This window comes from Puma concolor, chromosome A2, assembly GCF_028749965.1.
Source record: "Puma concolor isolate L17-30 chromosome A2, mPumCon1.1.hap2, whole genome shotgun sequence".
Taxonomy (NCBI): Eukaryota; Metazoa; Chordata; class Mammalia; order Carnivora; family Felidae; genus Puma; species Puma concolor.
This window is the reverse complement of record NC_141668.1, coordinates 8,878,478-8,904,792: the sequence shown is the minus strand read 5'-3', so window position 1 is coordinate 8,904,792 and position 26,315 is coordinate 8,878,478. Positions and strand designations below refer to the sequence as shown.

The 26,315-nt window shown below is 42.9% G+C and overlaps 1 protein-coding gene across 1 annotated transcript in view; it reads left to right on the top strand.

The window, feature by feature from the left end:
* The window catches only part of CNTNAP2 (contactin associated protein 2), a 1,981,254-nt gene that overhangs the window by 1,287,482 nt on the left and 667,457 nt on the right, over window positions 1-26,315 (top strand). Inside the window, exon 13 of the mRNA XM_086687667.1 lies at window positions 25,975-26,175. Within this exon, the coding sequence (XP_086543793.1) occupies window positions 25,975-26,175 (201 nt within the window). The remainder of the gene's footprint in view (window positions 1-25,974; window positions 26,176-26,315) is intronic.

Sequence of the window (26,315 nt, the reverse complement as noted above, 5' to 3'; positions counted from 1 at the left end):
CTCTCTTATGTAGAGCAACATAGAAAATAGTTACTGTGACTTAGAAATAAAATAATGCAAAATTTCATACATAGAGAAAATTATATATTGTATATAATTATATTCTATCTATTGTAACATAAAACTTATAACAACATAATATCCCGTTGTACGTTAAAATTATATATAATTAGGGGCGCCTGGGTGGCTCAGTCAGTTGAGCGTCTGCCTTCAGCTCAGGTCATGATCTCGCAGTTTGTGGGTTCGAGCCCCGCGTCGGGCTCTGGGCTGACAGCTCAGAGCCTGGAGCCTGCTTTGGATTCTGTGTCTCCCTCTCTCTCTGGCCCTAACCTGCTCTCTCTCTCTCCCTCTCTCTCTCAAAAATGAATAAACATAAACATTTTTAATTATATATAATTATAATGTAACTATATACAATATATAGTACAATTTTATTGATATAATCTACATATAATTTTGTGTGTAAGTGAACTTTTGCATATATATAGACTCACTCTCCAAACTTATATGTATAAATAAGTAAAAGATGTTTAATGTATAAAATGCAAGTATAATTTATATATTATAAGTATATAAATATACATATGTGTGTGGAGTTACTACACACATATAGATCTAGAGTTATTGCTGTGGGTATCAGTAAAAAGCAGAGAAAATTTAAAGCCAAACTATGCGTGCTTATAATCGTTTGCCCATAATTAGGTTAGGTTTGGAATAATTGACCAATTTATTTGTAATTGTTTTCTGCGAAAGTCTTGTGTTTTACTCTTCTAAAGGAATATGTAGAGAGAAAGAAAGAAAGAAAAGGAGGGAAATGGGGTAAAGAATGAGGCAGAGCTCTAACAGAAGCCCCATCGCAGTATAACCTGGGCATGTGTGTGGATGTTGGGCTGTTCGTACAGTTGGACAGGTTGTTCCCTGCGCAAGGGCAGCCAGACTGTGAGTCAAAGCTAAAATGAGTCCGTGCTCCCCTCAGAAGCCACATTCCCTGGCTCGTGTCTGCATTCACGAAGAAAAGGGCACCTTTTTCGCATTCACACAAAGGCACCAGATGGGTTACCTAGGCCCAAGTGGTAGAAATACACTTTCCCTTCCAGACAACCCAGAGTCTAAATTATACCCGCAGAAATTCAAGCTGTTGTGTTAATCATTACATTTTCCAGGCACTGTCTTCTGAAATCCAGTGACACTTCAGTGCAAAGGAGTTTCATTAGTATTTTTGTTTTGTTTTGTTTTGGTTTTTGCGATTAGAGTAGGTACTAGGGACATAAGGCACCAAAGGAATTTGAACAGAGGAATTCCAAAGAAAGTAGTGAGAAGAAGAGGTGAGAAGAGCTGCAAGCTGGCTTACCTGCTTCCTCGGGGTCACCTGAGCGTCCTGAGCATCAGGATCAAGGCTACCTCTCCACTAAATACTCACTTTCTAAAGCAGATACATTATAGCATGATGGGTCAGCTAGACAAATAGCACTGCGATTAAAACGTTCATAATTTTGCTTCAATTCAGGTGTGATCTTGGGACCAGACTCAGGTCTGGAGCTCATTTGACTAGTGACAATTTCACTTATTTACATCAAGAGAAGTTTTGGACCTTTCCTTTGGCCACCATAAAGTCACGAACCTTCCTCCATCGGAAGTGGAGCGAAGCTCATTGGCCAGATACCACAGGCAGTTGATGAAGACCAGAGAATCCCCAGTCTGCTTCTTGCTTGGCTGCATATGCCTACATTTTTAGTGTATTTCAAATTTCTCAGCTTCGTGCTTTAATTTGGTATAGTTTGAACTTTGCCTACCCCTAAAACTCCCCTAAACTCTGCGCTAACCTAGACCGCTGGGAGCCAGACTTACAGAGTTGGAAGTGTTCTGTTGAAGAACCATTCATCTAAAAGCCACAGCAAAGATTTATTGATACGTGGCAAAATCTTGCCAGTACATTCTTCACTGTCCACCTCTCTCCTGAAGATAAGACAGCCTTTTAAAGACAAATAAGACTCATTCTGGTCGTTCACATGGAAGTTCCTGATACAGGACTCGATATGTTTGAACAGTATAGCATTTGTTTGTAATTGTTTTATAATCCTTGTGTGTGTGTGTGTCTCTTCCCTTTTATGGCAGACCTAGAGGCGAAAATGGCATTATTTACAAGTATTTCCATATAAGGTGTGAGAAGCCTCAAACCGTATTTCTCTGCTTTCTAAAGAACTGTGAGACTATGGGCAAATCAGTTGGCCTCCCTGGGCCTCTGTTCTCTTACTTATAGAATGAGACATTGAAGTAGGTCAAATTTAAACTCACATCCAACCATAAATGTACCACGAGGGTAATTTGGAAAATAGTGAGTTACTCAGAGCTATTTCTGAATCAAAACATGAGACATTTTATAAACTGTAGAACTACCTCGTAGAGTCTCAGACATCCTTTACCGAAATGGAAAAGAGAAACAGAAGGAGAGTCATTAGATATATTTAGATCTTCCTTTAGTCTAAGAAAGCCTGTCACACCACCCAAAGAGAAAGAGGAATATTTTATAAGTGCTCCAGTGTAATTACCAAGGACCAGAACTATAACCAGACCCAGGATTAGGACCTAGAAACCGAAATATTCAGTAGAGACTAGATGTTGTTTCCAAAACTCAACTTGACCCAGCTTGGGTCAAGGTTCTCTCCCTAGGACAGTCAGCTATAATCGGGGTATAAACTGGGGTAATCTCGAACAAATATCTCAAAAGGCCCTTTAGGAGGAGATAGTTCCCAAACAAGAAACTACAACATGAACGGATGAACTGGCATCTATCAACAGAAGTGCCTGTTTCCCACCCCTTCCAGCTATAGTAGACCAAAGATTTGAGTATTTAAACGTATAGAAAGGAATATGGCCCCGGGTTTTAATTCTTGGCTACCCAAGAAAATCATCAATCAGTAAATTACTTTCTTCTCTGTATTGATACAGTAATTAGAACCAAGGCAATCGGATCTGCCATTATGTTCTTTCCCCACGTCATAGCACCAGGCAATAATGGAGGGCCAGCCGGGCCAGCCGGGCCAGCCTGGTGCTGCAAGAGAGACGCTCTGAGGTTCTTCAGGCAACTGACATTTATGGGAGCTGTGGTATCGCATCAATAATTCACGAAATCTCATGACAAGTGCTGGCAAGCAGCTGTTCGGTAGACAGGGGCCTCATCACTTACTCATGTCTGAGACATTTTTACTGGTTCATTGCCTTACTTTAAAGCTTCTTTAATTGTAGGGATGCTACAGAAAGAATGCAGCAAGTAGCAATTAAATCAAGAGCACCACTCTGCATCCTAAGTGGGAAGGTGGATTACTTACTTCGTGGAGGGGCTAATTGGCTTTTGAATCCCTAACTGAATGTTTGGCCACCAAAACCTAATGGTTTAAATGATTCGTTTATTTCAGGTCAGCATTTGCTTCTACAGTGAACCGCAAACAGATCTCACTACTACTTAATTTTACAGAACCACAGACCTTTACAACGGAGTGGCTCCTTAGAAAGGATCAGGTCCTTACTCTGTATTTTATTTAAGAAGTAAATGTCTAGAGAACTAAACCAAGTGTCCGAAAATCACATAGCTGGTTCTTAAAAGTGCTAAGACTAGCACTCAAGTTTGGTGAAGTTGACACATGCACCCTCCACCCCCTGCCACCCACCTGCACAGAATTAGATTAATCATAATCCCTGGTCATACCCTCATTATCCATCACTTACTGATCAACTTTTAATCAATAACAGTATAATAAGGGTCTGCAAATCCATCACTTCACAAAAGAGGTCAGACCTTAACAATAGTCTCGGAAACTTATGATTCCTTCCCATTCCGTGCCCTCCCCACCATCCACAGGTAACGGTCAACCTGAATGGTGCATTTTGGTGATGTCCTTTGTATGGTTTTCTTACATGTAGATGTAGTCCTTAAACACATTTTTTAGTTTTTTTTTCATTTATAAAAAGCGCCTCATACTGTGTATAATTTAATACTATTGCGTATACTACAGTGGCACGTTTACTCCTCCATTAATAGCTTTTTGATTGTCTGTAAGTTTTCCTGACAGTGCTGCTAAGAATATTCTTGTGAATGTTTCTTGTTCTAAAGGTACAAGAGTTTGTGACAAAGAGCAAGAATTGCTAGGGAAGAAACGACGTAAATGTTCCGCTTGGTGACGACAAATTGCGTCCCAAAGTGGGTGACCTCAGTACACACCCCCAAGAGCAACGTATAAGACCTGTAGATAGCATCTATCGGGGGCAGAGAGCCTTTCCTAGAAAGGGCTAAACAGTAAACATTTCTTGCAGGCCACATACAGCCTCCTCTGTGGCCGTAACCCAGCCCTGCTACCATAGGTAAAAGTAGCCATGTAGATGAATAACATTTGTTTTATAGGCCCTGAAATTTGAATTTCATAAATTTTTCATGTTACAAAATACTATTCTTCCTTGTTTCCTCAACCATTTCAAAGTGTAAAAGAAAACATCCTCGGTTTGCGAGTCATGGTAGGCTGGTGACATCTTCGCATCCCTCCTTCCTCCCGTTTCCTCCACTTTTTGGGGGGAAGATTCAGTAGAAAAAAATAATTGATAGGCTGTTATATGTCACATACCATTCCAAATACTAAGGATTCTGTTAGTGAATGAAATATGTAATGATAAAATGATGGGAGGTATAAAGACAACTCAAGGGAAGTGAATGTTGGCGACAGGAGGTGATGTTTTAGACAGAACAGTCAGGAAAGGGCTCTCTGGTAGAATGATGATTTGAACTGAGTCCTTATTTTTTAATGTTTGTTTGTTTATTTATTTATTTAGAGAGCACACAAGCATGGGAGGAGCAGAGAGAGAGGGAGAAAGAAAATCCCAAGCAGACTCCATTCTGTCAGCGCAGAGCACAACATGGGGCTCGAACTCACAAACCATGAGATCATGACCTGAGCCGAAGTCGAGTCTGACATTCAACTGACTGAGAGACCCAGGCGCCCCAAGCCCTTATTTCTAAATGAGAGATTGGTGCATGCAAATACCTGAAAGGAAACTGTTTCACTGAGAGAGAACAGAACCCTATACCCCCTCTCTTGAACTTCACATTGTATTTTTAATGCCGCGCTGACCATCTCTTCTCAGAGAGTCTCCTCTGACTCTCACTTGCCAATCTCAATGCGCCATCCACTGCAATCTGGGGTTTCCCAACTGGGTGCAAGGCATCTCTATTAACCTGTCATCCAAATCAAAACACTTTAAGTTTTCTTGTCTGTCTCCTTCCCTTTGACTACGAACATCCGTTTAGTCAACAAGTACTTTCATTTCTATTTCCTCAGTATCTATTAGTTTGCTCAGTGGGGCAACTGAAGTCACGATTAATTTTCTCACTTTCTCACAGTTCTGAGGCTGAAAGTCCATGATCAAGGTGTCAGCATGGTCAGATTCTTCTGAGGCTTTGCTCGTTGGCTTGCAGATGTCCGCCTTCCCTGTGTGTTCCCATGTGGTCTTGTCCCTGGATGAGTGCCTCCCGGTGTCTTCTTCTCTTCTTACAAGGACACCAGTCCTATTGGATTAGGACCCACCCATATGATCTCATTTTCCTTTACCTACCTCTCCAAAGGCCCTCTCTCCTACTACAGGTGCAGTCTGAGGCCCTGGGAGTTGAGGCTTCAGTATATGAATTTTAAAGGGACACAATTCAGCCCATAGTGGTATCTTCCCATTTAATCCCCCCCTTTCTCCATTTTTTTTTTCAACATTTATTTATTTTTGGGACAGAGAGAGACAGAGCATGAACGGGGGAGGGGCAGAGAGAGAGGGAGACACAGAATCGGAAACAGGCTCCAGGCTCTGAGCCATCAGCCCAGAGCCTGACGCGGGGCTCGAACTCACGGACCGCGAGATCGTGACCTGGCTGAAGTCGGACGCTTAACCGACTGCGCCACCCAGGTGCCCCCCCTTTCTCCATTTTTAACGTCATTTTCTATTGGTTTCCTAATTTGCGTTCATATATCTTATCATCAGTTCTCCCCAAACTAGCGGAATAACCATGCAAAAATGAAAACTTGACCACATTTCATGCTGCTTAAATCCTTTATTTGTTCTCCAGCAACCACGAGGATAGTGCCCACCAGCACATCAGTGCTCAAGGAACTGTACCTGTCTACGTGACCCGGCCACTCTCTCACCTGCAGTGAGAGGAGACTGCTTACATCTCTCGGCCTTTTCAAATTCTCTTTGTGTGAAGTCCCAATCAAGTCTTTTCACATGACTACTTGATATAGTCCAAAAAACTCAATATCATCCTTTACAAAAACGATTAACAAACTGCGATTTTCAACGTTGTTTAAGTTAGCTGTTCTCCCATGTGCCCTCAGAGCATCAGCACAATACAGTACGATTATTTCTGCCCTGAACTGAGAGTGCTGTGTGAGCAGAGGCTGTGTCTTGATTTAGACCTGTGTCTTTAGTATAGCGAAGTGCGTGTTCCTCTTAGGCACTTAGGAAATATTTGATATGTGAGTGAGTGAATAAATGAATGAATAAAAAATATTAGCTAGAAGGAATATTTTGCTATATTATTTCAATGCTCTAATGCCAATATTATAGAAGTAATCAATTATAGTTAAAAATAAACCATTAGGGGGCACCTAGGAGGCTCAGTTGGTTAAGCATCTGACTCGACTTTGGCTCAGGTCATGATCTCACGGTTCATGAGTTTGAGCCCTGCATCAGGCTCCGTGCTGACAGAGAAGAGCCTCCTTGGGATTCTCTCTCTCTCTGTCTCTGTCTCTGTCTCTTTCTCTCTCGTGATTTTGAGCCCCATGTTGGGCTCTGTGCTGACAGCTCAGAGCCTGGAGCCTGCTTTGGATTCTGTGTCTCCCTCTCTCTCTGCCCTCCCCCACTCGTGCTCTGTCTCTCTCTGTCTCAAAAATAAATAAACATTAAAAATAATAATAATAAAAAAATAAAAGTGGTGGTTCTTTGTTGACAGGTGGTGAAACTGTATAATTTATTTCCTTTTTCCTACTTTCCTGTATTTTTCATATAGCCTTCATTCTATGAAATGTCCCATGACTCTCTACTCATGTTAATACATTTACCTCCCTTTTCGCAACATTTTCAAATTGCATTCTTCTTTACATTTCCCTGCTTTAAAAAAAATCCAAAGTGGCATCTGAAACAAATTATCCGGCCCCACGTCTGCCTTTCTATGGAAACGAAAATAAAACACATAACAGGGCTTGGAGGATAAACTTGTCCAACCACTGTGAAATTTCCATTACGCCCTTTATGACTTCTTCAGGCCTGGGCCCTGAGGACAAATGAGCAGTCTCATCTCTGATCAAGGGTTACTTCGAGTTAAAATTATCTGCCGTTCTAGAGAAACTCTTCCACATGGTCGCACCCTGCCGCTCTGAAGGTGAGAGTCACCCCCGCCGTTCACATATCGGATAGCTACAGGATGCAATGCAGAGACTTGGACAAAAGCATTAAACGTCACTCAAAACGTTATTTCCATTAAAGTGACGTCATCTCGGGTGTCATCACCTAAATGTTTTCATTTTTCTGTGGCCTTCACAGAACAGATATTGCCCTTGAGGCAACCTTGCTGGGTAACTTTCGCTGAAGAGAAGTGCAGAAAGGGATAGTCGTTGTAATTTTTGGAAAGGATATAATAATCATTGTATGGTTTGGGGGAGCCTTCCCTCTGATTTTCCTCCACGTGCTGGGTATCTCCACGGCTAGATGATAGAGCCGTAGAGTTTCAGAGATAGAAGGAGTCTTACGGGTCTTCGGGCGTATATAGCCTCATTTACGAGTGAGGAAATGGAAGCCCAGAGAAGCCCAGGAACCTGGTGAATGTGCTCATTCTCCTTCCTCTGAGAGGCCTTGGAAGTGAACTGCACCACGAATGACCCATCTCTATGATTAATTTCAACTGTTCCATTTGTCTGCTGGCTCTGTAGTCAGAAGACTTGGGTCAGTTGTAAACTAGTCATTTTGAAGGACCTGTGGTGTAAAGTTGTATTAGGATTAAATGAGACACTTGTTACAAACTAAGTTCATAAATAATGCTGGTGTTCACTATCACGATAATGACTGTCGTCATTTATTGTACATGTAATTCTACTGTTTGAGCTGAGGCATTCTGGAATATGGAGATTTAAGAACTTATGAGGGGGCCCTGGGTGACTCAGTTGGTTGAGCATCTGACTTCAGCTCAGGTCATGATTTCACGGTTCATGGGTTCGAGCCCCACGTTGGGCTCTGTGCTGACAGCTCAGAGCCTGGAGTCTGCTTTGGATTCTGTGTCTCCCTCACTCTCTGCCCCTCCCCCGCTTATGCTCTGTCTCTCACTCTCAAAAATAATCATTAAAAAAAATTGTTTTAAGAGTTTTTGAAGGCAGTAACGTTACCACTTTTGCTTCCGACTGCTTGGTATGTATCCAGCTTTGATATCCCCGTTTCTCAGGATTTTGAAGATCGACAGATGAGGAGGACCCAAAACAACAACAATCGTTGACACTGTGTGGGTGCTGGGTTGGCAACTGGTTCTCTCTTAAGTGTTTTTCGTGCGTTTTCCCATTTAGTCCTCAAGACAACCTCATAAAATAAGCAGATAACCCCCATTTTCACAATGAGATGCGGACACGGGTTAATTACACAGGTGGAAGAATTACGGTATTACCACCTTCCGACTGCTCCTCTGTCTCCACTGCCATGAGTCCAGAGGAGTTGGCGTCTCCTGGTGTCTCAGTTCCCAGAGCTGACAGCGGCTTTCTTGGTGGCAAGAGACGTTCCCACCAGGTCTCTGGCCATAAAGTCACACATGTCACCAAATGCTCTAGTGAGCAAGGTTTCCTAGAGCAAGAAGGTAGCCTTTGATGAGGGGCTTGACCACCTACTTAGAAGTGAACACACAGCGTGTGTAACAGTATGTAAGTGATACCACTGGGGCAAGGACATGCTTTGAAATGCTATCTGAGGGGCGCCTGGGTGGCTCAGTCAGTTATATGCCTGCAATGGTATTGTTATGCCTTCTTTTCTAATCTCCAAAGAAGCCTCGTTTTGGAAATGTCATGCAGGTCTGGATATAAATGTTACTCTATCCGATGTGTAAGTCATACTTCTGAGTTGAAAAAGTTTCAGGATTTTTATAGGGACACTTAAAAACGTTAGGTGGCTTGAAATATTCCCTGCTGATGTACATCATCTCATTTGCAATAATGTATTCGACGGAAGCAAATGATCTTCTGAAGAGTATTCATCTTGCTTCCCATTATAACTTACAGCCTTAGCTCATTTCTCAAAATGCTTTTCCAATTACAGCCAGCACTTGATCATTTGAGCGCACAGCACTTAACCTGAACAATTCTTGTGGGGCTATTCCCTTTTGCCTTGTTACCTGTCCTGAGACCCTCGGAAGTTGGAGTTGCTGAGGGTAGAGTAGGGAAGACACTGAGGGATGCACTGCGGACACGCCCTGTCTGACTGCTAGAAACTTACACAATTTCACTGACCTCAGTCTCCTTTGAAGCCTCTGCAAGTTAGGGTCCCCAAGCCTTGTCCTGGGCTTGTCTTGCTCTTTCTACACATTCCCCCTCAGTTACTTCTTTTAATTTCCATGGCACTGAATACAATCTATATGCTGCCACACAGATGTCCACCTCTCCAGCTGTGACCTTTATTCTAAGCCCCAGATGCTTATATCTAGTTGTTTACTTGATACAAACATTTAACTGTCTCCTGGGCACCTCAAGTCTGGCTTGTTAAAAATGGAGCTTTTGATCACTCCACCAGCAAAAATGTGTTCTTTCATTTACCTGTTTATTAAGCCAGAAAGCTGGCTGGCATTCATCCTACATCGTCTACTTCTTTCACCCGACTCTGTCTGTCTCTCCCTCCCTTCCCCCCCTCGACTACCTGCCGGATCCAACCCATCAGTAATTTTTTTTCTTTTTTTTTTTTCTATCAAATGCATTTCAAACCCATGCACCTAACTTCTGCTGCCAACACCCTAATTCTTGGTACTGTCCTCTTTATGCAGGGTTTTACTCAGAGCTATACATGGCCTGTCTGCTTCTACTCTTATTGACTCTTACCTGCTCTGCAAATAACAGCCAGACTGACCTTTGAAAAACAGACGTTGGATGTGTTGCTTCCCTGCTTGGAACCTCTCCAGGCTTCCTATCATACTTTGCATTTTTCTGAGGGTCTCACACCCTGCACAGGAGGACTCCTCAGCATGACCGACCACACCTGCCTCCTTCAGTCCCCTCTGCTTCCTGAACCCACCTTTGCGCCATTTTCTCCCTCTGCCTGGAACTTTCCCCTGTTCCACACTTGACCCTGGCTCCCTCGTCCCCCACCACCAGTTCCTTCATCTTTTAGGACCAGTTTAAATACCCATTGAGCCGAGTTTGCCCCTGTTTGCCCTAGGGGCTTCCTCTCTGTTACTGTTTAACACTGTTATCTGGTTATTTCCTTCAAATCACCTATCTCATTGAGTTTTCATTCAATTTTTTTTCTATTTGATCTCCATTACAGTCTCTGAAAGTCAAGGCCAGGTCTGTTTTATTCACCATGAACAAGCTTATGGCTTAGAGGTCTAGAGTAAGTGGGCATGGTTATTGCATGAATGAATGAACAGATGAATGAAAGAACGAACTTTGGTGATGCCCACTGATACCATACAAGTTAGATAAGAAATACCTTAAGCTCATCTCAGAGAAGTACCTTTCTCAGGTTTAAATCCTCTCTTTTGGATTCCCTGCCCCACCCCCCACCCCCACACCACCTGCCGCTGCAGACACACATAACCCATATTCCTTCATAAGCAGCAGGGACTGTTCTCAGCAAAAGTGGGAACTTCAGATTTTCACATCTGACTCTCATTAGCAATTCAGAAATATTTATCAGGGGAATCTAATCAGTTGATTAGTTCTTCTGCTTCAGGCCTTTGCGAGGCACCTATGTCTTGCTCCAGTCACTAACACCATGTTGTCCCACGGTGAGTGTTGATCTGGAATAATAATACCCAAGGCTTACCAGTCCTCAGCACTGCCAGCAACAATAGGTCAAGCAAATACCAGAATGGCTGGCACCTCCCTATGACTGTCCTGAGGTGCAAGGCAGTGCAGGAAACCACTTACATCGTGGAGTGGGAGAGAGGAGTTCTAAGGATCATTAACTATATCCACATTGGAAGCAAAAAGCATGAGGCAGGCATCCCACACCCCTGTGGGGTGATTGCAGCTACATGAGAGCCTTGCCCCCACAGATCAGCACTCCATACGAAGCACACCCTTTCCATCCGGTGTCCCCCCCCCCGTAGGCCTCCCCAACATCGATACACAAGTCCTAGGCTGTGAGCTTGTTAAGGATATCAACTATCTGTGTCCTCCATTTACCACCATGCTGGATGAAACTGTCCAACGTAAGGCGATGTTATGAGGACTCCACTGCTTTCCTGTTTTACCTGGAATACAGGATTGGAGTAAAACACTTGGTCCAGGGCGTAAAGGTGATTGGTAGGTATAACAAAGGACCACCGAATGGATGGGTGGCTTACAGTAAGAGAAATTAATTTTCTTATCGTCTTGGAGGCTGTACCTCAGGGGTCAAGCGGCCACAGGGTCGTGTGCTCTCCGCAGGCTCTAGAGAGACCCTTTCTTAGCCTTCCATCTTCTGGCAGTTGCCCTACTCAGCGTTCCTTGGCTTGTGGTTACATTACTCCAATGTCTGTTTCATTGTCACACGGTGTTATGTCTGTATGTCCACATTTCCCTTTTTTTTTTTAATTTTTTTTTCAACGTTTATTTATTTTTTGGGACAGAGAGAGACAGAGCATGAACGGGGGAGGGGCAGAGAGAGAGGGAGACACAGAATTGGAAACAGGCTCCAGGCTCTGAGCCATCAGCCCAGAGCCCGACGCGGGGCTCGAACTCACGGACCGCGAGATCGTGACCTGGCTGAAGTCGGACGCTTAACTGACTGCGCCACCCAGGCGCCCCCACATTTCCCTTTTTACGAGGACACCAGGCACAGGATTTGGACCCATCGTAATCCAGTTTGACCCCATCTAAACTGGATTACGCCTGCAAAGACCCTATTTTCAAATGAGGGCACATTTACAGGGTCTGGGAGGTCACAGATTTTGTGAGAACGCTCTTCAGCCCAGTATGGTAGGTTCGGCTGGATTCATAGATGTCAGATAGCACCTTGCTAGTGTTTCTCGGTTTTTATATTTGAAAACTTTGTACTCACCACAGTAGGTGAAAATCACTCAATCAGAGAATTTGAATATACCTGTACAAAAAAATTGCAGATGTCTGTCAAAGTCTGTACTTAGATTATGCTCTTTCCTCATGCAGGAAATGAGAAGGGACCCTGGGCTTGGGTGGGTTACATCCTCCTCTGTCATCCTCCACTGATTTGTCCTATTACTTGATCACTCCTTTCGAGCTGTCATCTCTCAGTTTCAATCCCGTAGGCTTAAAAATCCTATAAAGCTAGTGTTTTTCTTCCTTCTTTCCGCTTTCTCACTTGTCACTTTTGCCGAAGGGTCAGTAACCTTTTTCTGTAAAGGGCCACAGAGTAAATATCTTAGGCTTTGTGGGCCACACGGCATCTGTCACAACTATTTGACTCTGTCTTCATGGGGCAGGGCAACCAAAGACAGTGTGTAAACAAATCAGCCTGGCTGTGTCCCCGTAAAACTCCATATATGGATGTGGATGTGTGAATTGGATACAAATTCCATGCGCCATGAAATATTCTTCTTCTTTCGACTTTTCCGTCCATTTCAAACTGTAAGAAGTGTTTCCACCTTGAGGACTTTACAAAGAGGAGGCGGACTAGAGCTTCCCAGTCTCTGCCACGTCTTGTTCCTGATCACTAGGTGACCCACCTTCACCTCACCTTTTATAGCATAGATCCCATTCTGCATGCTACAGAATGTTCCAGATCTCTTTTTCTCTTCACTTTTTGTCCTTTTCCTCTCTACTTCCTTCTTCTCTCCCTCCCTCCTTCTCTCCCTTCTTCCCTCCCTCCCTCCTTCCTCCCTCCCTTCCTTCCCTCCTTCCTTCCTTCCCTCCTTCCTTCCTTCCTTCCCTCCTTCCTTCCTTCCCTCCTTCCTTCCTTCCCTCCTTCCTTCCTTCCGTCCTTCCTTCCTTCCCTCCTTCCTTCCTTCCCTCCTTCCTTCCTTCCTTCCCTCCTTCCTTCCTTCCTTCCCTCCTTCCTTCCTTCCCTCCTTCCTTCCTTCCCTCCTTCCTTCCTTCCCTCCTTCCTTCCTTCCCTCCTTCCTTCCTTCCCTCCTTCCTTCCTCCCACTTGCCCCCCTTCTTTCACTTCCCCCTCCCACTGGTTACTGTGTTTCCAAAATAAACACCCACTGCCTCTAAATTATATTTGATAATTGCACATTAATTATTTTAATCATATCCTATTTTCTAAAAATGGAGGGGTGGTGATAATAGGTCATGTCAATATTCATGAGACGGTCATTCCCTTATCCAAGATAAAAAAAAGTAGGCTTTAAAATCTCTACATGAAATAAATACAAATTGTAAGAATCCCTTGGTTATTGTGAGAAGTGTGTGTTTTCTCTGCTGGGTGATCAGCCTCCAAGCATATCCAAAATTAGAATGTCGTACGAGGTCCTGGGTGCCCATAACCCAGCTTCTACAAGTTGCCAGTGACAGCCAGTTTTGTTTCATTGGTCTCCCTCTTGCCCACCATGGAATTACTTTGAAACAAGTCCCAGGCATCAGTGATATTTTAGCCTGTATCTATGAAAGATCATGGTTCTTTTTTTAAAAAGCATATCCACAATCACATCATCACAGCTAAAAACCAATCATAATTTCTTAATGTCTTTAAATATCCAGTGTTCAAGTTCCCCAATTGTTTCATAATTGGGCAGCCTCCATTTTGTGGGTCCCAGAATATGAATTAACTTTATCATGCCTGATACTGCTTTGTTGGCTCAGTACACATTTATTGAGCACTTGAGTCCCCTCCACCAGGTATTCTGTTAGATAATAAGGATTAAGCAAGGACAGTGATGCCCACATTGCCCATGGCAACTTAACAAGTGGTGGCTACAAAAAATATGTTACAAACATGCTACGAGAAATGCGAACCCACTGGTAAACTTAGATTTTTAGGAACCAGATGGAGATGGAAGGACATCTAACTTGAACTTGGTGTGGTACTGGGGATTGGGAAGTGGGCAGTATTTTCTGCAAAGTGCTTACCATCTGAACCCTGATGTACTAAGAGCCAGGGCAGGTGGCTGTGTTTTTGGATCAGGGCAGAACTTGCTTCATTGAGAGTCAGCCTAGGATTTAGGAAGCTTCACAGAGAATCATTTTTAAAAAGTGAAATCACCTAATACATTTGTACTTCTGTTGAAATGAAAGTGAGAACACCAGTTCCACTCCTTTGTATATGTTAACTCTGATATTTTAAGGGTTTCTTTCCCTAAAAAGTTATTTCTAGCTAATTATCCTTACCAAGGAACTTAATCTGTCAGACTGTCTTGCTAATGTTCCTCACAATGGGGTCTGCTTCAGTGAAGAGAAACTGACTTAATGGGGAAAATTAAATACTTAGAGAAGTTGATTATTTGGGGATTTTCTTCCAAGGTGATAAATGTTATCTGTATCATCAGCACAATTTTTGGGGGGACGCCTGGGTGGCTCAGTCGGTTAAGCGTCTGACTTTTGGTTTCAGCTCAGGTCATGATCTCATGCTTTCATGAGTTCAAGCCCTACTTTGGGCTCTGTGTTGACAGCATGGAGCCTGCTTGGGATTCTCTCTCTCCCTCTCTCTCTGTCCCTCCTCCACTCGCACTATCTCTGTCTCTCTCAAAAATAAATAAAGAAAAGAAAAAAAAATTTTAATGAAGCCTTGTGCCTGGGTTGGAAGAAGGGAGAACAGCCACAAATCCTCTAATGGGAAGGATTACATACACCACAGCCCTTAGTGTCCCTAAAGAGGTAAACTGCTAGGATATGTTTGATCTCGCAAAATTTCAGGGAGCAGTGAAGTGAGCTTGGGTCAACATGAAAGGAAAGGTCATGTGGTAAGATTCTGTTCTGTTAATAACGAATCAAACTGTCATTTCCAATTGTATGTTTTCTGCTATATCAAAGCTTCTCGGAAACTTCAGGAAGAATGTCATTTCTCAAGTTAGCCTGTTGCAAGTTAGGTTTAAACTCAGTGCTAACAGAAAATAAAATTCCCCAACACTAAAATATACCTAAAGTACAATACTGGAGAATATTAAAGCGCCACTGTGTTAAAGAACTTGGTGTGGGTGATAGGTGGGTTTATGATTTATACACTAAGTCTTACTGCTTGGATTATTCTGGCCGTTGCCTGAAAATTAGCAGTTACTTTTAAAGGTTGTACCATAGGGGCGCCTGGGTGGCGCAGTCGGTTAAGCATCCGACTTCAGCCAGGTCACGATCTCGCGGTCCGTGGGTTCGAGCCCCGCGTCAGGCTCTGGGCTGATGGCTCGGAGCCTGGAGCCTGTTTCCGATTCTGTGTCTCCCTCTCTCTCTGCCCCTCCCCCGTTCATGCTCTGTCTCTCTCTGTCCCAAAAATAAAATAAAAAACGTTGAAAAAAAAAAAAAGGTTGTACCATAATTCCTTATTTTGGGTTCCTCCTCCACTAGGTCTTTGGTGGCTTTAATGGCCCTCACTCATCTTTGTGTGCCCGGGGCCTAGAACAGTGCTTGGAATACACCAAGGTGTTCATAAGCAAAAGTCCCTCCGCTCCTGACATTCTTGTCATGGAAGGAGGCATCCATGTACTTAGCACAGGACCCTTGCTGTCTTACTCTCCACCCTGGATAGAATTGGTGGTGGTTTTAAGATGCTCATTGCACCTGTAGTATATTTTTATGTTGCTCTTTTAAAAATCATTGCAGTTCCACCTCTTGTAAATACCGCAAGTACAATACCAGTACTCTGTAATTTCCGATATCGCTTTGATTTTCCACCTGTAAACACTTTCTCAATGCGTAATGTTTTTCTGAAGCTTAATACTGTCGAGTTCTCTAGCGTGATCTACAATCCCATGAACTGTATTTCAAATGGGTACTTCATAGGAATGATCAAAGATGATAGGGATAGAGGTTTGTTATAAACTAAATGAAGAAAGGAATAAGGTATATAATGAGCACAATATGCACTGAACTTTTGCAGACTGCTCGGAATTTGAGATGCACCAGTAAAAAAAGGTATAAAAAAATTCTCCAGCGTAGTGGAGTTTACAGGCTTTGAGGCAGGTGGGGGTGGGGTGGAGAGGCAGACAACACAAAAGAAGCATCGCAAATAAGTAAGCTATATACTATGTTAGAAGGCCACATGTGCTCTGGGACAACAAATGGAGAAGGTGAGGGGCAGTGTGGGTTGTAACTTTGAATAAGGCAGGCAGGGTGGGCCTCGGGGAGATATGCCAGTTGAGCCAAGACTAAATAGAAGTGAAAGAGTTAGTTCTGAGACCAGGGGGAGATGCCTTGAAGGCACAGGAGACAGCCAGGCCCCGAGACTGGGCCACCTGTCAGAGCCCAGCAAGAGGTAGACCAGAGTGGGAGATCATTATTTCAAGTGATTTTTTTTTTTTTCCGCCTAGAGTATATAGTACATTTCAAGATATTTTTTAAAATAACAGGAGGTGGGGCGCCTGGGTGGCGCAGTCGGTTGGGCGTCCGACTTCAGCCAGGTCACGATCTCACGGTCCGGGAGTTCGAGCCCCGCGTCGGGCTCTGGGCTGATGGCTCAGAGCCTGGAGCCTGTTTCCGATTCTGTGTCTCCCTCTCTCTCTGCCCCTCCCCCGTTCATGCTCTGTCTCTCTCTGTCGCAAAAATAAATAAATGTTGAAAAAAAAATTAAAAAAAAAAATAAAATAACAGGAGGTGTTATCTTTAAAGGTCCACAGGAATGGTCAGTCACTGATCCTGGGTGACATTTACTTAGTCCCAAGTTGGAATTGAGATCAAAATCTAATTTCTCTTGTAAGCAACAAGAACCAGAAAGCAGGTTTCTCTTGCCACACCGGGCAGAAAACTTCTTGTTGCCACAGAGATGAACCCATGAGGGTCAAACACATGCACCACATCTCTACCTAGTGTGAGCGCAAAGGGGAGGGAAGATTAGCTTGTCTAAGTGCTGACAGAAATGCAGTCAATAACTCCGGCCGTATTGTGAAAGAATTTTAACATCCCTACGATGGAACAAAACCATTAACAAATCTCCTTCTTCCCAGAGAATAGCTAATGCCTTCTTAGTAAAAAGACACAAAGAAGCTCCAAATTGTTCTTCAGGTGGGTGAGAATGATCCACCAGTATTTCTACATGTTCACAGCACTCGATTTGTCATCCATCTTTGGGCTGGAATTGTGAGCATGAAAATGATCAACACTTTCCACCACCCGCAGAACGTCATCTGTACTTTTAGCTCATTTTCCCGGTGCTTCCTGCAGAGGCCCCATCTGCTTTACATACCTGATTTCTCCACACGGGATGAGAGCTGCTTATGCCTTCTGAGCCCGTACGGAGCTACCATTGTGAATGGCTCGAACCACCCCAGCCCGCCATGGTGAAATGGCCCCTATGTCATTGGAGGCTAGGCTACAGAGATGCTTGGAATGCTCGCACAATAGGTACTGGGGGGGAGCAAAATGTGATACTGAATTGCTAATACTTTAAATTATGTCAGCAGGGTTATACTTATTGAGAAAGTCTTCCAAACAAAATAATGATCTAGGAAATGGATGTTCTTCAGACTTATACTCTGGAAAGACTGATGGGATTTTCAAACAGATCCTCTTACAAATGACTGAAGAAAAAAGAAAAAAAAAAAAAAGAAAGAAACCTGTATTACAGCCTAACCTTATGCTGAGTCTTTTTATCTGAAAGAGTTACAAACAATTCTGTAAAAATTAATACTTTAAACAACTAACTACAGGTGGCTCACTATTTAAGAAATTATTTTGTGACTTAGTGAAGCACACACAGCTCAGGTAAAATCACTAATATTTCCTAGATTATTACTTTATAAATCTGGATCTTCATCTAAAGTTTACATGAAATAAGGTATACTTTGATCGTTTGTTTCAATGTGAAATATTTCTAGCTTATATCCAACACCCAGAGTAGGAAGTATGACATCAAATATAAAATTAAATTAAGCCCATATATATCCCTAATCTTATTCCCCTTGGCTCATCCATGATCTTAGAGGAAAAGCTTTCCACTTTCCACTGTTGAAGGTGATGTTAGCTGTAGGTATGTCATACGTGGCCTTGAAGAAATACTTGTAAAATATGAGTTGATCTTTTATCTCCGCAGGTTTTCAACACCTACCTGTGACCATGCATTAGATCGTCCAACCCGTGCACAATTGTCAGGGCTCTGGAATCTTATATTTCACTATTCCAGACCCTTCAATTTCCAATTGATCTAGAGCCCACCCATTAAATCCTTTTTGTCTCCAAAGTACTTGGTCTTAACTGTAAGAAGAATAAAATGGGTCTTACCCTACCCTTTATGTGGCTCATCACTATTTAACCTTTCTGATTCACCAACAGTGCCATACCTACTTGGTCATTTCACAGCTTTCTAAATCTGGGCCACGTGGACTTTCTGTAGGAACTCACAGTGTCACGGTGCCCTATGCACATCTCTGTTTTAGCACTTGTTTGTGATCTGTAATTCCAGGCTTACTGTTCTCTTTCCATCAATGGACTACAAGCTTGTCGAGGACAGGAATTCAAGTCTTTGTCCTTCTCGTATCCCCAGAACCTAACCGTGATGAAAACGGTCAGGAGCTCAATAAATAGCTGTGAATGCGTGCAATATTAAATTATATTACTGTTTTATGGCATTTTTTTATGTTTAATAGGTTGTATATTGTTGTCATTTAAAAAGTCTGCTCTCTGAAAATTAGTGGGTTCCTGTGGGGAAGACAATACAATTTTTGATGTGTCACCAACCATGTCACCACTGGGTCAAAGGGATGAAGAGTGAAAAGAACACTAAATCCAGATTTAGGAGACAAAGTCTCCATCATTTTGCCACTAACTCTTATAGTTATTTGGGCAAGTGACTTATGACTCCTGAGACTTGGCTTCTGTATCTCTAATAGAAGATGATCACAATGGATGTTCTCTAAGATGTTTATGTTGATGTTATTTGGGATTCAAAATTTTTCACATGAGAACATGGCTTCCTTCAAATGTTAGGCTTCCTGCCTTGGATATGTCTTCCTATAAGGCTGAAAATTTTTTTATGTTCATTTGTTTTTGAGAGAGAGAGAGAGAGAGAGAGAGAGAACAAGGGAGGAAGGGTAGAGAGTGGGAGACACAGAATCCGAAGGAGGTTCCAGGCTCTGAGCTGTCAGCCCAGAGCCTGACGCGGGGCTTGAACTCACGGGCTGTGAGATCAAGACCTGAGCCAAGGTTGGACACTTAACCAACGGGGCCACCCAGGAGCCCCAAGACTGAAATTTCTGTAGCATTTAATTGGACATCCTTACTCATATCTTGCTCATAGTTAAGGCTCAACCATTATTTGATGGAATCAGGATAAGAGCCATTAAGACTCCTGTGCCCAAACAAAGCCACAGATAAAGTTATTGGAATGCAGTTTATTAGAGGAGAAATTTGAGGATATACAGAATTGGGCCCACTAGTTTTATCCAGCAGGCCAAGGTTTACATGCAATATGAAAAATCTTGGGTGATAACATATACGATAGTTCATTTCCCATTGTGTTATCGTAAGAGGGGGAAACCCAAAGTCATTCCTGAAGTGTAACTGTAATAGATACAAGGACTTGTAAGAAATTTGGACTGCAAGTTGATGTTGGTTATGCCCCTCTAAGTTACGTGTACCATTTTAAATTTAAGTAGTCTACAATAGTCTCTTTTTTTAAAGATTATTTCAGAGTTCATATGAATAAAGGTGAGAAAAAAAAGCTCTCAGATGAACAAATAAGTCCTCAACCAGTACCGGTGATATTGTTTGAAAATCAAAAACCCTTAGATGCATATGCAAATGTATAGGACACGCAAATTTCTTTTTTCTACTGGATTCAGCTCCAACTGGACTTTTATTACAATATGCTCTATAATGTGAACTTCAGATTGTATATGGGTAGCATGGAAAAGAGTCAAAAATAGCCTATACGTGGTAAAGAAATTGGTTATGTCCTGGGAGGAGTTATTCTTTGCTTTTTTTCCACTGGTCATTTCCTGACTATCAGTTCCTGGTCAGAACTTCAGCCATATGGCGACTTGAGTCCTCATGAAGTGAATTACTTGAGAATTAACAGATAGGATAAGGATGTGGGGTCACTGGCATAGTAGCAGAGATTTCTAACGTCCTCATGTCAGTATAACTAAGCTGGGTAATCTTGAAGACCCTGTTTACTGCCAAGGAGAGGGATGTGTTTCCACAGTATGCTCCATATGTTTCCCAGTATTTGAAAAATATCATTATATTGTCTGTATTGAAAACATTGTACAGTGTGACAGTTTTTAAAAATGTGATTACGTGATGAGACAGAGAGTAAGCTCTCAGCGATCACAGAAGGCACTTTCATAACACACTAATCCAAAGAGAGTATTTGAAATACACTCGCTTATCAATTGCTTCTTCATAAAAATTAAACAGCCATACATAGTGGTTTCTATTTGCATTACACCCATACCTGATAATACAGATTATATAAGTTGTATATAAACACATTACAAATATGGGAATAGGATTCTTAATTTTTCACTTATGATACTAGCAAAGGAAACTCTATGCAGTATAACTTTCTTCTAGATGGTGGATATCTGCAAAATTGTTAATATCCACTTGTCACTTAAGATTTAATGGCTCCAAAGGAGCCATTGTGATGTGTAATAGGCAAGCATTAAAAAATAATTTGCAAGATGCATCAACAGTAATTGCTTTCTGCCATTAAAATAGAGTTTACAGATTTCCTTTTATAATGCCATGACAATGTAAAAAGTTTTAAATCTTCATCTATCTATGCACACACACATGTTTTTCAAGCCTTCTGAAGTATATAATTTTAATGAAATAAAGGATAGTATGTCAGAGAATAAGTTTAAGCACGCCACATTAACTTGCTCCAAACTTTCCTGTGCCAAGGACTTCCCATTTCACTTTGGGGTCACACACCTCCCCCATCCCCATTACACCTCGAACTTTAATTCCTGCTATTCTTTCCTTCCTCACTCACTGGCCTCCTTGTATACCTGAACAACACCAGAAGTATTCTCAAGCCAGAACGTTTTCATTTGCCCTTTCTCTGTCTGGAATACTTTTACCCGGACATTCACACAGCTTGTTGGACAATGATCTTATTTATTCAGATGTCACGTAGTGAGGCTTGTTGTGCTGTCCTCGGTCTTTAAAAATGCAGTCAGACAGGCGCACCTGGGTGGCTCAGTCGGTTAAGCATCTGAACTCGGCTCAGGTCATGATCTCACAGTTCGTGGGTCTGAGCCCCGCGTCGGGCTCTGTGCTGACACCTCAGAGCCTGGAGCCTGTTTCCGATTCTGTATCTCCCTCTCTCTCTGCCCCTCCCCTGTTCATGCTCTGTCTCTGTCTCAAAAATAGGTAAACATTCAAAAAATAAATAAATAAAACTGAAAATGCAATCAGACAAAGAAAAATACCATATGATTTCACGTATATGTGAAACCACTTATATGTGGAATCTAAAAAACAAAAGAAACAAAACAGAAACAGACTCCCAGATTCAGGAAACAAACTTGGTTACTGTATGGGTTGGGGTCGGGGGATGGGCAAAATAATTGAAGGGAATTAAGAGCTACAAACTTCCTGTTATAAAATAAGGAAACCATGGGGATGTAATGTACAGCATAGGGAATAGAATCGATAATATTGTAATTACTCAGTATGGTGACAGGTGGTAACTAGACTTGCCATGGAGATCATTTCACAATGTATCAAAATATCGAGTCACTATGACGTATACCTGAAGCTAATAGGGCATCGTATATCAATTATACTTAAAATTTTTAAAACTGCAATCTACGCATAGCCTGCTCTTCCATCCTCCGATGTAGTTTTTCTCACCATTATCAGTTGCTAACTACATATGATATTTTAATTTTTTTGTTTATTATCTGTTTTTTCCCCCACTAGAATACAAGAACGTAAACTGCAAACACTTAGAATTTTGTTTTCCTCTGTGGTTCCCCTAATGCCTAGATCCATATCTGACCCATAGTGGATACTCAGTACTGTTTGTCGAATGAGCGAATGGGCTATGAAACAAATATAAAGAACGTGGTGCCCAGAAGATTGGCACAGAAATGTGTGTGCTCAAATGCGTGGGTGTAGGGTTTAGGGCCAAGCAGTCACTGGAACCAAAATGTTAGCAACTCATCAATATTAACATATTGGTTAATATTTTTAAAGTTATTGACAGAGACCGTAATGGGTGACCATTTTATTTTACTTGCTTAATTAATGTTTGCCTTTATGAACATCATTTTGTGTAAATTAAAAAGGGGCTTATGATACTTGAGAAAGGGTCAGAGTAGAATGCTGTTTCATTACGAGTTAAAGAATGAAAGTCATGGAATATTGGAATATTGCCATAGAACAAAGACATGGTCCTGGTAAGGATTTTTTTTTTTTTTTTAAGTAAATAGCGAGTAGTGTCAAACATTTGAGAACTCTATACTAGAGGCTGATTTTAACAGAAAAGAGATAAAGTTCACCATATTTAATTAACATATCTTTACTTAGGTGAAGGTAAATGTGAAGGTCTGGATATAGGTGACAATCCGTTTGCGGTCAGAATCATGTCAGAAAGAGACAGAATTACTAGAACACATTGTATTTTGTTGCTGTATCAGAGCGGCTGAAGGAAGACAGTTCTGATCAGGCCAAAGGTGAATGTGGAAAACGATCATCCTATCCCATGGAAAACGTGTTACTACATGGGCACCGTACTTGAACTTGCTTTAGTTGGTTTCAGAAGAGCAAAGTGGAAAGGATTCTAATACAGAGGCACATTGTAACTGATGAAGGGAAATTATAGTTTAGAACGACGTGGCTCGTCCAGGGTCCCTGAGGAAGGTCAGAGCCACAACTTAAACCAAAGTGATTTAAGAAGTTCCTGGATCAGGTTATTTGTGTTCTATTTATGTTTTCTTAATTCGTTTTATTCAATGATGTACTGTCAAGGTCTCTTATGTGTAATGACTATTCTAACCACTGTGCATACAGCGTTGAAAACAACCTCTTCCTGGGGCACCTGGGTGGCTCAGTGGGTTAAGCATCTGACTTTGGCTCCGGTCATGATCTCACAGTTTGTGAGTTCGAGCCCCGCATCGGGCTCTGTGTTGACAGCTCAGAGCCTGGAGCCTGCTTCAGATTCTGTGTCTCCCTCTTTCTCTCTCCCTTCCTGGCTCTCTCTCTGTCAAAAAAAGGAAACAACCCCTTCCTCCTCCTCTTCTAACGTAGACGGACAGACAAAATGAAAATGGGCACTCAGCTGGAGAGGGATAAATACTATGGAGAAAACAAAGCTGGACAAGGAGATAGGAAGCAGCTGTGGTGGAGGAGGGGCTCAGCAAAGGAGAAGTTGGCTTCAGGGCAGACCTCAGGAGGAGGAGGGGTGGCCCCTGCTGCTATGTAAGGAAAGAGCTAGAGCACCGGCTCTAAGATGGGCTGGCCGGCAGGCTTGAGGGATGCAAGGAGCTCGGTGTGGCTGGAGCTCCACAAACAAGGGGGACATTTGGAGAGCAGGAGGGAATAGGGCAAGGTAGAGCTGGATCGCGGAGAGCCTCTGGCTGTTTCAACAACTAGTCTTTTACTCTGAGCAAAACCACCCCCGGGCCACGTGAGGGCTTTGAGCAGAGTATCCGAGTTTGGCGTATTTTGGAAAGGCTCAGTGTGGCTTCTGTGTGGAGGGTAGGTGTGAGAGTGCAGGGGTGGAAGCAGGGGAGGGGTGGAAGGGATTGTGTGATGTGGGCAGCAGGAGGTGGGGGCTTTGACCAGACCGGTGGGGAGGTGGAGGTCAGGTGCACCCAGATCTCAAATGTAGAAGGCAGAGCAGACAGGATCCACGGAGAGGTTGGATGATGCGTGTAGAAGAAGGGGGGTGGGGGATGTAACGGGAACTCTTGAGGCTCCTGTCCCGAGCAACTGGAAGAACTGAGTTGTCATTTGCTGAAATAAAGAAAACTACGTGAGGGACAAGGTCAGAAGGTCTCTTTTAATCTTTGTTCCCTTGTAACTTATTTATTTGTGGAAGAAACTAGATTGCGTAACCTGTAGAGTTTCACACTGCAGAGATTTTGTGGACTCTTCCCTTGGATCTCACTTAACATAGTCCCCTCCCCCTGTATGTCCTAGGAGCTGGCAGTGAGGACTGTAAGCGCGATGAAATTCAGGTTTGATGTGGGCCAACACTGCCTGCCATGCAGCGTTGTGTTCCAATCCCACCAGAAGACACAGCTCCTCTGGTTGGTTGTAGTACCAGCCGTGAGTACCGTTGCTTAGCTCCTTCTTGTCAGAAGTTCCCAAACGATGGTCCTCTGGTTCCCTCAGTTAATCTTCATGTATGAGCTGAAGTATGTCCATAAAGAGACCGTTAATTATGTTACAGAACATGCAGGTAAGGTAGACTAGATGCTTGATTCTTTGTCCTTATTTCCTAAAATTCAAAACAATGAGTTAGTTATCTGGCATTTCCCACAGTTGAACATTTTGTTTTATTTTCATGAATGCCTGGAATTAAACATACCAGATGTATTTTATTCCATTGCAGGAGATTCTTAGTGATGTTAAAATCATCCTTCTCTGTTCCGGGGGGGCTTTGAGCTGCCCTCCGTTTCCAGTAGCTCATTTGTTTCTATGTGATGTTACGTTCCAGGCTTATCTTGTACATTTTCAGCCCTGGAATCAGTCACTTCACCTGGCAGCCCGGTTTTCTCTTAATGAAAAATCCTATTGGGTGATGACAATCTGGTGCCACAGGTTGTCCTTGTTTGGGGCCTTTTCCAGTGGTCGGAGCTAAGACATAGGTCTACATTTTTAAAAAAGAAAAATTATGGGTTCATAGTGATGCTTCTAATTCAAATTCAAGAGTACATAAGGTTATATTTCAGACTCATCAACCTTACGTTTGCTTCTCCTTTTCGCACATGGAAATTTTCAGGGTCCAAAACATCAAGGTAATTACTCATTTGTGTTGTTGCCCAGGTATAGAGCATTTCAATAACAAGATGCAGGGTCCAGGTTCATCCAAAAGGTCAGGTGAAAATATTTGTTGACAAGATGAGGGTGCGTTTTCTGATTAGCGCAAACAGCATAGACAAAGATTCTGAGGCCTGAGAGAGCACAGTTCCTTTCAGAAAGCGCAGATACTGTTGTATCAGAGGTGTGATGGGTTAGAGCGTCAGGAAGGAGTGGGAACATAGCGGGCTGTGGATATTAGTATCAACGGGAGACATAAGCTGTCCGTTCTGTGTTCCGGAGGTATCTTGCATTTGTTCTTAATAAGAAATACTTCGGGACTCCCGGGGGCTCAGTCGCTTGAGCGTCTGACTTGAGCTCAAGTCATGATCCCACAGTTGGTGAGTGCGAGCCCCACATCGGGCTCTCTGCTCTCAGCGTAGAGCCCACTTGGGATCTTCTGCCCCCCCCCCCCCCCGTCTCCCTGCCCCTCCCCCGTTCATGCTTGCATTCTCGCTCTCTCTCCCTCTCAAAAATAAACACTAAAAAAAAAAAAAAACCCATTTCTTTCTACTTTGTCTGTACAAGCAGGACTTCTCGGATAGAAGTTTAAGGTTAGCTGTCCTCAACCCTGTTCTACGTTGAGTCAGGGAAGGTGGAGCCCAATTATTTTCTGCTGCTTGCAGAAGCATTTGCGTCCTAACGACCCGTTTTCATCGTTATGTTTCTCCCCACAGAAGACAAAGTGTGGACCATCGTGTCTCACGATTTGCAGATGCAGACCACGGTGGCGGGCTACAGCCCAGAAAAATACTCCGTGACGCAGCTCGTTTACAGCGCCTCCATGGACCAGATCAGTGCCGTCACCAGCAGCGCTGAGCACTGTGAGCAGTACGTCTCCTACTTCTGCAAGATGTCCAGGCTGTTGAACACCCCAGGTAGGCTGTGAATGGAGGGTTCCTTTTAATTACTGTCCCAGCTGGTGCTTGGAATGACCGCCACCACCCAACAGGTGTGACTTAGCATCTCCCAGTCCGGCCTCCCCAAGTGCAGGCAGCTGTGACCAAAGTCAACTCGC